The sequence below is a fragment of the Trachurus japonicus genome, chromosome 7 (assembly GCF_045865225.1).
Source record: "Trachurus japonicus isolate A0001 chromosome 7, Traja_1.0".
Taxonomy (NCBI): Eukaryota; Metazoa; Chordata; class Actinopteri; order Carangiformes; family Carangidae; genus Trachurus; species Trachurus japonicus.
Window position 1 is genome coordinate 31,192,495 of NC_140913.1, and position 14,396 is coordinate 31,206,890.

Consider the following 14,396-nt stretch of genomic DNA (forward strand, 5'->3'; position numbering starts at 1 on the left):
GAGTTGAGTTTTTTTTATATACAGGCTATAGGTTTTTCCCCCCCTTTATTCATATCAAACACAGCAACACATCAAATAAAAAAAGAGAAATGATGAACTAGAGAAACCTGTAAACAATTTAAAAGCTAATACAGAAATAAATAGCTAAACAACAAATAAATAGATCAATGATTTAATGAAAAGGAATAAAGCAGAAACAAACAAATAAATAATAAATAGATAGATGCTAAACCATGTGAGTTTAGTTCATGTGGCTCCACATCAGTAGTGTGACTGTGACGTCACGTGTTCCACGGCGTCACGTGACCTGACAGGAAGAAGGAAAAAAAAAAAGCAGCGATGGAGAAAAGCTAAGGAAGGTGAGCCCTTTCCACCCAGATATCTCTGTGTTTCTCTACTGTATTGTCACAGTGCATGTTTTATCTCGTGTGATAAACTCATATCTCATTGACTTAGTCTGTGTGCATCGAAGAATAAACCTTTAATCTGTGTTTTTAAGCGCGGACATCGCTTGTGATGTAGCGGCTAACGTTAGCTTGGCTGTGGTATCGAGGTTGGCTGTCAAAGAAATACAGTAATGATGATGTGCGTGAATAAAACAAACCCAGACCTTTTATTCTTTCCCAAAATCTCAGTTTTATTTCGCTTTTATCCTCACGACTCAGTTGTGTAAATGACAACGAGGTGTTTTTTTTCTCTGTGCTGCCTAAATGTATCACAATCTGCCTCATCACTTCATTTAACGTTGTGAGGAGGAGGATGGGTGATATTTCACTTTTTATGAGTGTTTCAAGTTTCAAGTTTATATGTCAATATATTAAAAGTACAACGTACAGTTGATGATCTGAATGGCACTTTGCCCTGGCCTCATCTCATCCCTCACAACCTATCAAATCAATGAATAATAAATAAAACACTAAAGAATAGTGTGATATATCCATGTTAGCTCAGCTGCAGTCTCATGTTGTACACGGTCTTGGTCTTTTTTCTCCAGACCACAGCTGCAGTGACATCTTTTTATTATTATTAAACACAAATGTTTCTCTCTGTCGTTTGCTCACTTTACATTATGTAATGTAATTCAATAACTTTAATAATTAAAATAGTTTCTACAAAAGAGCATGCTTTCGTGTAACTAGCTATCTGGAAAGACTTGGCTGCACCAGTGTCAATTTAAGTGTGCTGCTGTGCTGTGTTATTCTGTTAAATCCAAACTTTGTTTCAGTTAAATATGGTATAGATTTTACATTAAATTATCTTTTGGAGCGTCGGATAGCACAACGAGTTGAGCAGACGCCCCATATACAGAGGCAAAGGGGCCCTGTGCCCTTTGCTGTGTGTCTATTCCTACTGTCCTGTCCAAAAAAAAATACTTTAAAGGTATAATGTGTAGGAATTACCCCCATCTAGCGGTGCGGTTGCATATCGGAACGTATTCTTGATGTTGCATTCATGTGAAATCGGGCAGACGTCAGACAGACAACAGACGCTGCATGTAACAGGATAAACAAGCGTCTATGTAAACAAGTGGTCCGCCAGCACGAGGCAAAACAATACAGGTGTGACAATATGTTGTCATGGTGATGTCGAGTAAAATGACATCCAGTTGGTTTGCCGACGGCCGTCTGCCTGACTGCACCTGAATGCAACACCAGTGCCTCCGTCCTTCCTCACACTACACAGTGGTGACAGTTTTAACAGCCGCTACCTGGAAAACTTTCTCCCCGAGCCGACAGCTCCGCTGAGTTTCCGTGGTTACCTACGGTCACGCTGCCACTGAACGTAAAAAATGGCGATGCAACATGGCCGCCTCGGTTCGGTGCGTCGCCCACTTATGTATTTGTAACGACTTGTAACAACTCATTCTAAGGTAGAGAAAGCTTTCATTTGTATGCGGGTGTGATTCGACTTCAGTGAAATACGTATTTATGAAAGCAATATTTGATTTTTGCTAATAAAAAGCCAAATAAGTTACACACTGGGGCTTTAAAAAAATCATCTTTTCTTTTTTTTAGCTGAAGAATAATGTAAATATCAAGCCACATGAGAACTGGCCCTGAATAGAGACATGTTTTTGATTGAAAATGAACTTGCATTGGTTTGGTCTCGGGTTCGGTGGTCTTGACTACAACACTAGTTGTAACAACACTACGGTAGTTGTAGTAAGTAGTCAATAACAATAACATGAGCTGTGTTGCTGCTGTTGTTGTTGTGTGTTTCCACAGGGATCTGCCCTGGCAGTGGCTCCATCTTTACCCAGAGTGCTTGTGGAATGGCAGCAGTTTGGCAGCAGGTTTTGGCAGTGGACGCAAGGTAAGACTGAGTCAGGCTGCAGCCGTTATTAGTTCTCACACACACACGGAAGAAGTTATTCAGACGTGTAATTGCTTATGGATCACTAGTGAGTTATTGTGTGTGTGTGCGTGTCACTTCTCGCCCCTCTCCCCAGGTACAATGCTTACCGCACGCCTACGTTCCCACAGTTCCGAACTCAGTACATCCGCCGACGCAGCCAGCTGCTCAGAGAGAACGCCAAGTGTGGCTTTGAGCCAGGGCTGCGCAGGCAGTACCTGAAGCTGCGCAGTCAGCTGCTGGCCCTGCGCTACGGGCCGCTGTCCGAGCAGAGCAGCTTCAGGGCCAGCAGTGTGCGCAGCTCCCGCACCACACTGGACCGCATGGAGGTCAGACCCAAAGAAACAGATAGGACAGAGGGAGAAGGAGGAGGGGGGAGTAGAGGTGAAAGAGAGAGAAGGACTGGGGTGTGTGTAGCTCTGGAAAAAATTAAGAGACCACTCCCAAAATGATAAGTTTCTCTGGTTTTACTATTTATAGGTAACATTAAAGCAGAAGTAAGTGGAATGTTTGTGTTAATATAAGTCTTCAATAGTTATATCTTCCGACAGCAATCACTTATAGAGTGTTTGGTCTGAAACACGGGTCTGTCAGTCACTCTGCTCTGCTGTAAGCCGAGGAGAAAACTTTCCTTGTATCCTACAACCTTTATCCAATGAGGAGAGAGAACGGCATAAAGGGGTGGTCCTCTCTGTGTGTGCAGCCAAGGGATGCGCGTGAATGTGGTGACGTAGGGACGAGGGCGGGGACTGCAAACTCCATCGGCTGACGAGAAGTTAGCCAAAACGACCGGATCGTTTACTTCTGCTTTAAATTGAAAAAAAAATTGTTTTATTCTATCAACTACCGACAACATTTCTCCCAAAATTGAAATAAAAACATTGTCATTTAGAGCTTTTATTGGCTGAAAATGACTAAACTAGTCTAAATAACAAAAAATATCAAGTCTTTTCAGACCTTGAATAATAATAATAATGCAAAGAAAACATGTTCATATTTATTCCTAAACAACACAGCAAGAATTGTTTAATCCCAGCAGTGGTTTTTATAATCTTCCTACATATAAAACCAGATGTGGTTCAGGTGATGACCTCATCAGTGTCTCATTAAGTAGAATGAGTTGTGTTTGTGTTGGTATTTAAAAAAAGAAAAGAAAAGAATGACTGTCATACATGTAGAGATGCTTTTAAGAAACATTTGTGAAAGTGGTCTCTTGTGTTTTTTCCAGAGCTGTAGAATAGAGCATATGCGAGGCAGATGGATGGCTAGAGTTTAGTTTCCATCAGTCAGTTGTGTAGCCAAACAACATTTGCCCATGAATATAAAGCTGAGCAGCTTGGTTGAAATGGCTGGCGCTGCCCGTCTACGTGGGCGGTGTCGTCAACTTAAATTTGCATGGTAGTTTTCTATATTTATTGATGGTTATTTATTTTATTATAATTTATGGTTTCAACCTTTAGTACTATTTCTTGTACTCACTGCTATGAGGTTCTGCCCCTCCCTCTCCCCTCCTCTCCTCTCCTATTGGTCAGGACTTCGAGGAGGACCCCCGCACCCAAGGTGCTCGTGGTCACCGCCGGTCCGTCAGCAGAGGCTCCTACCAGCTCCAAGCCCAGATGAACCGAGCCGTGTACGATGAGAGGTACCAGGAAGGATGCTACGCAGCGTCTTGTCTCATCTCTGTGATTTAACTTCCCCCCCTTTAAAGGATAATTACCGTTTTTTTTTAACAATCTGGACCTTATTTATAGCATAAAATATGATCATTTACTCACCCAGATAACTTTGGTGTCATTACAAGTCGTTCCGACGAAATTAGCTCCAGCCGAGAGCCGCGTATATCCGTATAATGTGAGTCTACAGGGCAGCAGAATGCAGCCTCTAAATAACACATTATCTGCCGCAAAACTCGTTCATTTCACCAATATTTAGTTATGATAGGCTAGTGCTATTCCCCTCTGAGTCCGGGGTTAGCTGTTATCAACATCCGGGGTCTGTAGGTTGACCTACTGACCTCTGACCTGGAGATGTCATCTCGAATGAAGGAGTTTCTCTGCAGATAATGTGTTATTTAGAGGCTGCATTCTGCTGCCCTGTAGACTCCATTATACGGATATACACGGCTCTCGGCTGGAGCTAATTTCGTCGGAACGACTTGTAATGACACCAAATTATCCTTTAAGCCGCTGCATGTGTTAGCTTCACTGGGTGTAATTCTGGTTTTAATGGTCAGATAGACCCAGTATCGAGGTGTCAGCTGTAGGTGAGTGCTGTGAGGTCTGTTGTATTGATCGTGTGCGTGGTGGTTTGTTCTCTTCTGGCCGCCCTCAGGCCTCCGGGCAGTTTGGTGCCCACCTCGGTGGCAGAGGCCAGTCGGGCCATGGCAGGGGACACGACCTTGAGCGAAAACTACGCTTTTGCTGGCATGCACCACATCTTTGACCAACATGTCGACTCTGCTGGTACGTGTATTTTGTTTGTGAGAGAGAGTGTAAAGTGGGTTTCTCCAAAATATCAACAAATATAGTGCGTGGGAACTGAAAATGAATATGTTGAGCATCTTCCATGTCTGTAATGGATGTATTCTTGGGTCTATAAGGTTATAATAATATAATAATAAGATAACCATGTTTGGATTGTGAAATGGGTTTGACTAAAAGAAAGATTTGGTTTCGTCTATACTATATTAGGTAATTATACTATATTAAATGGGTTAAATAGAATTACATTACTAGAAAGAGATTAAAATCATTGACTAAAACTAGACTAAAATAGTCATGGATTATTCTGACAAAAAGACTCTTCAGTTGACTGAAACTTGACTAGACAAAAAAAAGAGTATGACTGTGACTAAAACTAATAAAAACTAAAATGACAGTTTGACACAAAGACTAAAACTAAAATTAAATCAGGCCGCCAAAAACAACACTAGATTCATCCTTTAATGTGCAAACGTGTATTTTCCTCTCATCTTCGTCTCCTTGTTTCCTTCAGTTCCACGCCTGCAGTTCGCCAACGATGACAAACACCTCCTCGCTTGCTGCTCGCTGGACGGCACGCTGTCCATCATGACGCTGTCCCCGCCTCCCGCCAGCGTGAAGGTGACACTGAAAGGTCACGGAGGTCCCGTCACCGACTTCGCTTGGTCTCTGAGCAACGACATCATCGTGTCCACGTCGCTGGACGGGACGCTGCGCATCTGGAACACGGAGGACGGCCGGTGCATCAGAGAGGTCAGAGACCCCGAGTCCAGCGAGTTGCTCTGCTGCACCTTCCAGCCCATGAACAACAATCTGACCGTGGTGAGTCCCTGTTTTTAAAATGTCTTACCAACCACTCTAATATTTCCTTTCTGCTAGTACTGTTTGTTTCCTGTGACCTACACTTAGAAATCCTTTAAAAAGTGATGTCAGATTAGATAAAAGCTTCGTTCTGACAGATCCCAGCGCAGCTAGCCGTCTTGTATTTTTAGATTTTTTTTATTATATAAACAAAGTTCTGTGTTCATCTAACATTTCTTTTTGCGTCCTTGCCTCTAAAATTGATAAATGAGGAGGCATAGATAGCACTATTACTAATCACATACAGTAAATACATTTGTTTTATCCTCAAATCCTCATCTGCTTGGTTATGGTAAGATAAATGACACTAGTTTTGAATATTTAAGATACCACTGGTGGATCTTTGTGTGTTTGTTTATAACATTTATTGTAAAGTAAAGTAATCGTACAAACACATTAATCTCAGTGAAAGCACTGGATTTAATTACCAGCTAGTTTTCTTCCTCCAGTCCTGGACAGGTAGGCAAAGATGACTCATGCAATTGATACTCCTGTAAACGGGGGAAATAGATTCATTCTTTTTAAACAATAATTAGATGGTTTCACACAAGCACAAATTTCCTTTAGCTAAATGTTACATTAAAACAGCTGTGATTTGCCTCACCCGCCATATATGATCAAGAAAAACTGTGAATTGTGACATTTTAGAAGCTGGACACAGATCATTTTTTTTGCTTGAAGAATGGCAAACAATTAATAGTCAGTAGCAGCTGCTGATTAATTGTCAACGACGCGGTTAAACTGCTCATTTCTTGGCCCTAAATAGTTGATTGTCTCTTTTAATAGTCTTGAAATGTGCTGCATCGCTGCATTTATTGACAAATCTTATGAGGCTGTTCAATAAAAAATATTCAGTTTGCCTCATATTTTTGTGACATTTTCTTTTTGTTCCTCCAAAGACTTGAACCAATGTGAAAAACCTTTGTTGTGCGTCATTGTTTAGTTTGTTTTCAAATATGAAAAGGACTGGTTGAAATAAAATAAAAATACAACAATGTGTCACAGCCAGCACAGCAGTTTAATTTTATGACATATAATGTTCAGAAAGTTTCAAGTTTTGGAGAAAATAAACTAAAACTGTCCTAAAAACCCCCAAAAAGGCAGATAATGACTTCCACAGCTTTTTTATTTTCCCTAAGAGTTTATTATATGCTGTCAGATTCATTAATCATCATCACACATTTTCTATTTTGTTCAGAACATTGTTTCATTCATGTGCGTGTGTGAAGTGTATTGACATCATTTTGCACACACGGTCAAAACCTCCCATTACCATCCTTTCATCCCAGTCTTAATAACTGTGTGCATATTGACACTGTGCAATTATTGAGTAAAAAAATTTTAGAATTAAATGTCAGCCTTTTGCAGCCAAAACAAAAAGTGTTAAATGTCTTGGAAATTTTTTTTTTGGATTGAACTCTTAACTGCTTTTGTGGCTTCAAATAGTTTTAATTGAAGAGCAGAGCAAACTGAAAGCAGAGCTGTGAACAGTGAAAGTCCATTTACGCCTCACTGAATGAAACATGAAGGATATTTGTTTTTAAAGCCCCAGTGTGTAACTTATTTGGCTTTTTATTACCAAAACTCAAATATTGCTTTCATAAATACGAATTTCACTCAAGTCAAATCACACCCGCATACAAATGAAAGCTTTCTCGTACCTTAGAATGAGTTGTTACAAGTCGTTACAAATACATAAGTGGCCGTCGGCAAACCAACCGGATGTCATTTTACTCGACGAGAGAAAGACGGTAAAACGTGGGTCAGGTAAACAATACAACATCACCATGACAACATATTGTCACGCCCGTATTGTTTTGCCTCGTGCTGGCGGACCACTTGTTTACATAGACGCTTGTTTATCCTGTTACATGCAGCGTCTGTTGTCTGTCTGACGTCTGCCCAATTTCACGTGAATGCAACATCAAGAATACGTTCTGATATGCAACCGCACCGCTAGATGGGGGGAATTCCTACACATTATGCCTTTAAATAAAAGTGAGGAATTTCAGAGGAAGTTATTTGCTTCTGTGTGCAAGTTAAAACAACCTCTCAATGCTCTTATTATGGATTAATCAGATTAAACCAGTAATATTCAACATACATGTGTGTATATACTGTATATATTTCCATTTCCACCTGTCTAATTACAAGAGCAAATATCGCAGCCGGTGCTTTTCCCAGTGGGAGCTCGAGTGCTTCCCAGTGGGAAATAATGAAGGTCCTCACTCCCTGCTTCTGTGATCCAGGTGGGAAACAGCAAGCATCACCTGCAGGTGGTGAACATCTCCACTGGGAAGAAGGTGAAGGGGGGCTCCAGTAAGCTGACAGGCCGCGTGCTGTCTCTCTCCTTTGATGCGCCGGGCCGGATCCTGTGGGCTGGCGACGACAGGGGGAGCATCTTCTCCTTCCTCTTCGACATGGCCACAGGTTTGATCAACGACGTCTCCGCCTGCTAGAGGCTGAAACCGCCACTGATCATGTTTGAGTTTGAGTTTGAGTTTATTTCGATCAGCAAAAAATAAATAAATAAATAAATAGAACCACAAAAACAGTTACACATCCCTCTAAAAGCAGGGCTGCACGGCTGATCGAAAGGGTCAGGGCTGAAGCTACAAGCTTATAGATGCCCTAACCTTTACACCATACATGTAAATATATGTATATACAGTACCTTTACATAAACAAACAAGCATACATGCAATCTACACTCATATACACACACCTACATGTACATACTCAGCAAATACCAAGCAAAAAATAGACATTTAACATTTGTCAAATCATTCCTACCTACATTTAAATCATTCCCCACCTTCAAGACTGTATCTTTCCAAAATGAACATTTTTATCTTATTTTTAAATTTAAATTATTTTTAAACACATGCTTTTCAGAGTAGTGTGAACAATTGGTTGTTTAAAATTCCATCTCCCTCTTAGATCGTATCCCCCTTCTCTATCACTAAAGTTTTTTTGTATATGGCCAGGTAGTAATTTATGATGTGCTTTATACAGAATTTGTGCGGTTCTGAATTCTACTAGATCCCAAAATTTCAGTGTCTGTGATTTTATGAACATTGCATTGGTGTGATCATAATAACCTGCTTTGTTCACTATTCTTATTGCTCGCTTTTGCATATTGTATATTGGCTGTAGGTTGCTTCTGTAGGTGTTGTTGTTGTTGTTGTTTTTTAATCATGTCATGCATTAAATAGCATCTCTGCTGTTTCTGCCTGCTCTCACCCCTCTCCCTCCCTCCTCTTCTCCTCCCCCCACAGGGAAGCTGACCAAAGCCAAGCGTCTGGTGGTGAATGAAGGCAGCTCCATCTGCAGCATATCTGCTCGGTCCTGGATCAGCCGAGAGGCCAGAGACCCCTCCCTGCTGGTCAACGCCTGTGTCAATAAGCTGCTGCTGTACAGGTCAGTTGTAGTAATAATAATAATAATAATAATAATAATAATATCAACAACATGCTGGATAGTGTGTATCATGGTGCTCTTAGGTTTATTACAAACTGTGGAGCTCTAACTCATTGCGTCTTATACACTAAAGTAAATTGGCCATCTTTATACTGTATGTGCTGATTTACAAGGCTCTTCTTCAGATCCATCTTATTTATCGTCCCTTTTAATCTTGAATAATAGGGCCTACAGTCTCCGCTCTCAGGACTTTTGTCATTTTACTGTTCCTAAGGTGAGAACAGAAATGGGGAAGAAATCTTTTAGATTTTCTGCTCCAAGTACATGGAACATTTTGCCGTCAGAGCTCAAACTCCAAAGTCTGGTATCTCTGAATGTATTCAAGTCCATGATAAATTCCATTACATCCAGGCTTCAGGAGTGCAAATGTTTTATTTGAGTGCAAATGTTTTATTTGAATGCAAATGTTTGACTAATCTTGTAAATTATTTTAACTAATTTTGAAAATTCAATTGTTATTTGTATTTTTTTATTTATTTTTTTGTCTATCATAATGTGACAATGTGTTGAAACTTTATGTGCTGCCATTCTTGGCCACGTCTCTCTTGCAAAAGAGATCTTGGATCTCAATGGGACAAACCTGGTTAAATAAACGTTATAATTAGGGATGTCACGATTACTTGTTTTCACAATTAATCGTGGTATTAAACGCCACAATGAATTAATCGTAAAGATGACTAAATACCGTTACTTTCACAAAAATTTGATGTTGGAAGTCATGTGCGCAAAACATGTGCGCAAAACTAAAGGTAAATGCACAGATACTGGTCCATTTAGCTAACGTAACATTGAATTGGTAGGAATTTAAATGTTAGCGTGTCATTTTTAATTTAAAAAAAAGCAAAACAAAACAAAACAAAATTAAAATAAGCACAAACATTTGGTATAGATGACAATTTATGACCTGAATATTTCAAACGCTTCCCCTGGGGGGTTAATAATTGGTCATATATTAATAGATAATTGAAATATTTTGTGTAAACAATGAGTAATGTAATTATATTTTGACTATATTTGATTTTACACATTCATAGTGTTGTGAAATTAATTAATGCATAATAATCGTGATAATCGTAACACCGTTATTGTTTCTCTGACAATAATCGTACCAAGAAAATGTATAATCGTGACATCCCTAGTTATAATAATAATAATAAAATCAACAACAGCAGTCGGTTTTGCCTCCGCTGTGAGATACAAAAAGTCAAAGCCATAACATTTTGACCGGTGTTAGCACGTACGAGGACGTGTGTTTACATGTCCACGTCGAGTCGAGTCTCATCAGTCGTCATGGCGGCACCTTTTCTGTTTCTGTTTTGGCAGGGTGGTGGACAACGAGGGCACGCTGCAGCTGAAGAGGAGCTTCCCTATCCAGCACGGCTCCCAGCTCGTTCACAGCATCTTCTGCCCCCTCATGTCTTTCAGACAGGGGGCCTGTGTGGGTAAGATATCTGTCAGCGCTCCTGCTGTGATATTTGAGTAGAAAATTGGACCACAGTTCATTACTTGCTGCAGGCAAATCCGGTGTGGGGAGGGAGGCAAGGGGGGGAGAAAAAAAAAAAGGGAAAGCAGAAAATAGCACGCTGCTGCTTTCGGATTAAAAAAAAAACAAATTAGCAACCATTAACCTGCCCCCTTTTTGTGTGTGTTGCTGGGTAAATTAACCCTCTGGTTCATTTACCAGAGGGATGTGAAGTGATCAAACAGCACAGATGTAGGACACCGACGTTATGCAGCGAGTTGTTTACATGAGAGCAGTCATGTGACGCTTGTGCTTGATCTAAGATCGTCACCTCACTCGACTTTTCCTCACATTTCATTAAACTCCTACGGATCGACAGTTTTTATTTATTCGTGGTGGCTCTACACTGTTTTAATTATCAGGTTCGTGTTTCCAATTAACAGAAGTTCCTCACACGTAGAAAAACCCCCTCGCACGAGTCGTGTTGTAACATGATCGTTGCAGAAAGTCTCTGATGTTTTTTTAAGTAACGTGGAGGTTTCTCACATTATTTCCAAAAAGGATCATGAACTGACAAACAGCGAAGACACTCGGGAAGCACTTGTGTCAAAAAATCAGCAGCATCTCCGGATTCTTTTTGTCACAGGAATAAATGTGTAGTTTGAGAGTGAAAATCGAGACTTCAACTTCTTGTTTTCCTGTCTGGTTGCAGTGACCGGCAGTGAGGACGGCTGCGTTTATTTCTTCGACGTCGAACGCAACACGAAGGCGATCGTGAACAAGCTGCAGGGTCACGGTGGGCCGGTGCTGGACGTCAGCTTCAACTGCGACGAGAGTTTACTGGCGTCCGCCGATTCCACCGGCATGGTCATCATCTGGAGGCGAGAGCAAAAGTGACGGACAACTTAAAAAACCCTCGGATGATCCTTCAGTTTGTACCATATCCATGACCCCTGGACACAATTTAGACATCAGTTACTCCCCAAATATTTGTGATACATATAGGGCTGGGTCTTGACTAAACATGAAAACCACTTTTGACATGGGTTTCAACATTTTTAACCCCTTCCTGGCCAGTTGTTTTAGCTGCAAAAACACAAAATTTCTATGGGGCTCTATGGGCTTTAGGGCTGGTGACAGTATTTTAGTGATAAAAAGAGATATCCAAAATCCCCTCGGTGAAAACGTCTGACTCTAATATGTCAACAAAATAAAACAAGAATTTTGAAAGGGGCTTTATCCATTGTTCAGATTTCGGTTCTGGAAATTAGCGCATATTTCATTAGATATTGCCTCATTTACATATTTAAACATAAAATTTGACAAAACTTGTAATACAAAAAATATTTGTCTTAATATGGGTAATACAATTGGGAAGTTTTATGGTGATATCTGTTAGTTAAAATTTTTACATTAAAAAACCCATAGGTGGAGGTGGACATTTTTGTCCAGCGAAGGGTCTTGGGTGCATAACGGGTCCAAAAAATGGACTTTCATTCTGAAATTTGGGACATCCAGAGTTTACCCAAAGATACACCTCCTTGCCAAAAATCAGGCCCCAGTGACCTTTCATTTGACCGTGGGGAGTTGGGAAAAAATGTCCAGGGGCCATCTGAGGGTACATGGGCGGCAGCGGCGGCGGCTGACGAAACGCTTCCATCCACTTCCATAGAAATACAAGAAACAAAAACAAAAACGTGCCCTGCTGCTCCGTAACCGTCCAATAACAAGTCTGTAGATTTTCACTGGAATGTAACAGGCTGCATTAAACGTTTTAATGTAATGATACTCAAGTGCAATCAGATAGAACACCATGCTGTGTAGGTGGTAGGGATGTCTTAGTGATTCAAAGGGGTGGTTGTGTGTGTGCCTGCGTGCGTATGTGTGTGTGTGTGTGTGTGTATGTGTGTGTGTCAGTCCTCCTACAGCTGCAGCTGAGAAATTGCTTTCCAACAAAGAAAGAAAAAGCACTACTCCCATGCATGTGTCATGGCTTACCTCCGACTCGTACGGAAATGACTGAATTCATGTGAAGAGGATGCAACTTAATCTTCCCCCTGAGAAACCAACACTTTATATCACACCGACAGTCCCTCTGGCATAGATCTAGTTCACTATTTATGTAACTGTTATTCAAGCAGTGTAATCAAGTGTAGTAAAAGAAAGACAGAAAAGAAAAAAAAACGCCTTATTTTTGCTTTCACTTCTGCAATTGCCTGTTTGCATTTGAAAACATGTGCATGACATTGAACTCAGAATCAATCTTAGGCATATCAAATTGATCCTAACAGGAAAAAAATATGTATACAAGTGTGTTTTTAAGTATGTGTTTGTACTTACCTGTATGTGTGTGTATGTATGTGTGTGGTTGCAGATAATTTATTTAACGCACATACAGAATAAAACTACTGTAACTGTCAGTTGTCTTTTCTTTTTTTTTCCCACAAAACTGCATCAGAAACAATAGGATTTTTAAAAATGGAAATACTAATGTGAGAAGAGCTTAGCTGTGGTCAAACCTACAGTGTAGGAGAGTGTTAGTCACTGTGTGGGTCCTCAGCATCTACACAGGATTCCCCCTACGTCAGTGACTAAAAGGTGAAATATGTACAGTAGTGCTGGATTTGGTTCTAGGAATTAAATCCATAATAGTGTGTGATGAGATAAGCTCCTTTTTTTTGTTATTCTATCATTTTATGTTGTTTTTTGTGTGTGTTCTCAAGAGGCTGAAAGGTTCAATAGTATTTGACCTTTATGGTGAGAAAAATAGTCGAGCCCTCTGCCTGTCGAGCATAAAAAATCACATTGATAATAATTATAGTAGCCGCTGTAAAAGTGCAGTTTTACATTCATGGTAGTGTCGGTCACTGTGGTCCAGTTTTTATACATTTGGACGTTGATGATCCAAAGTGGTTGAACCCCCACAGACTTTATCGTCCCCTGATTTTTCAACAAGTGCCACCATGACACTGATGGTTTTGTTTAGAGTGAAATATCTCTAACAGATTGCTGTAAAATTAGCTACAGCTATTGTTAATCCAAATCCAAATACTGATTGTTCATCTAACACCATCCTCGGGTCTAAATCTGAATTTGTCCTCTGCTTTGTTTTACAATGAGGCTCCTGCAACACAATGACACGCGACATCCACGTTAATCTAGGATGACAACCATTAGCATTACCATTTCCATTAGCATTTAGCTGTAAAATGAAGGATATCCACACACTTAGTGCAATTTTCACATATTGTGCTAAGCTTTCAGTTGATCAGACCTACATCAGAGCGTGGACTTACCATTAGCATGTAGCATTAGCATTCAGCTCAGTATTGTAGCCTTGTTCATAGCTTTCTTGTATTTATCTCTTTAAAACAACATTAATCAAAGCTTGTAAAGCTTAAAGTATCAATATTTTCCACTAAGCCTATCTTGGCTATACTTTCAGTCGATCAGGTCTACATCTTACCATTAGCATTTAGCATTAGCATATTCCACTCACTGCTCTGTAGCCTTTTTCATAGCTTTCTTGTATCTAATTATCTCTTTAAAATAACATTAATCAAAGCCTGTAAAGCCTTTAAAGTATCAGTATGAATGTTTTCAGTCAAATACATCATCCTCACACCAACATATCATTTTCAGCATTTTGAGCCCTCAAAGTAAGGCGCACTTGTAGGCTACCTCTCCTTAAACCTAAGATATTGTTTGATTTTCAAGTATTTTTCAAGGTAAGGGAAATATAAATTTTTCTCTCTCTTTTT

General features: G+C 40.1%; 2 protein-coding genes across 2 annotated transcripts in view; one reads left to right on the plus strand and one right to left on the minus strand.

Moving 5' to 3' along the window:
* The first annotated feature begins 295 nt into the window (after window positions 1–295).
* Window positions 296–11,577, plus strand: wdr13 (WD repeat domain 13). Its single transcript, XM_085782838.1, has 10 exons — window positions 296–359; window positions 2,226–2,313; window positions 2,450–2,681; window positions 3,885–3,994; window positions 4,684–4,814; window positions 5,347–5,654; window positions 7,943–8,123; window positions 8,972–9,113; window positions 10,497–10,615; window positions 11,348–11,577. Exons 2-10 carry the CDS (start codon window positions 2,273–2,275, stop codon window positions 11,530–11,532), a joined length of 1,449 nt encoding a protein of 482 aa, XP_085638964.1. The 5' UTR covers window positions 296–359; window positions 2,226–2,272; the 3' UTR covers window positions 11,533–11,577.
* Window positions 1,725–14,396, minus strand: part of LOC146985107 (uncharacterized) — a 43,366-nt gene continuing 30,694 nt past the window's right edge. The window contains exon 5 of the transcript XR_015036196.1: window positions 1,725–1,870. The gene's annotated coding sequence lies outside the window, so the exon portion shown is untranslated. The remainder of the gene's footprint in view (window positions 1,871–14,396) is intronic.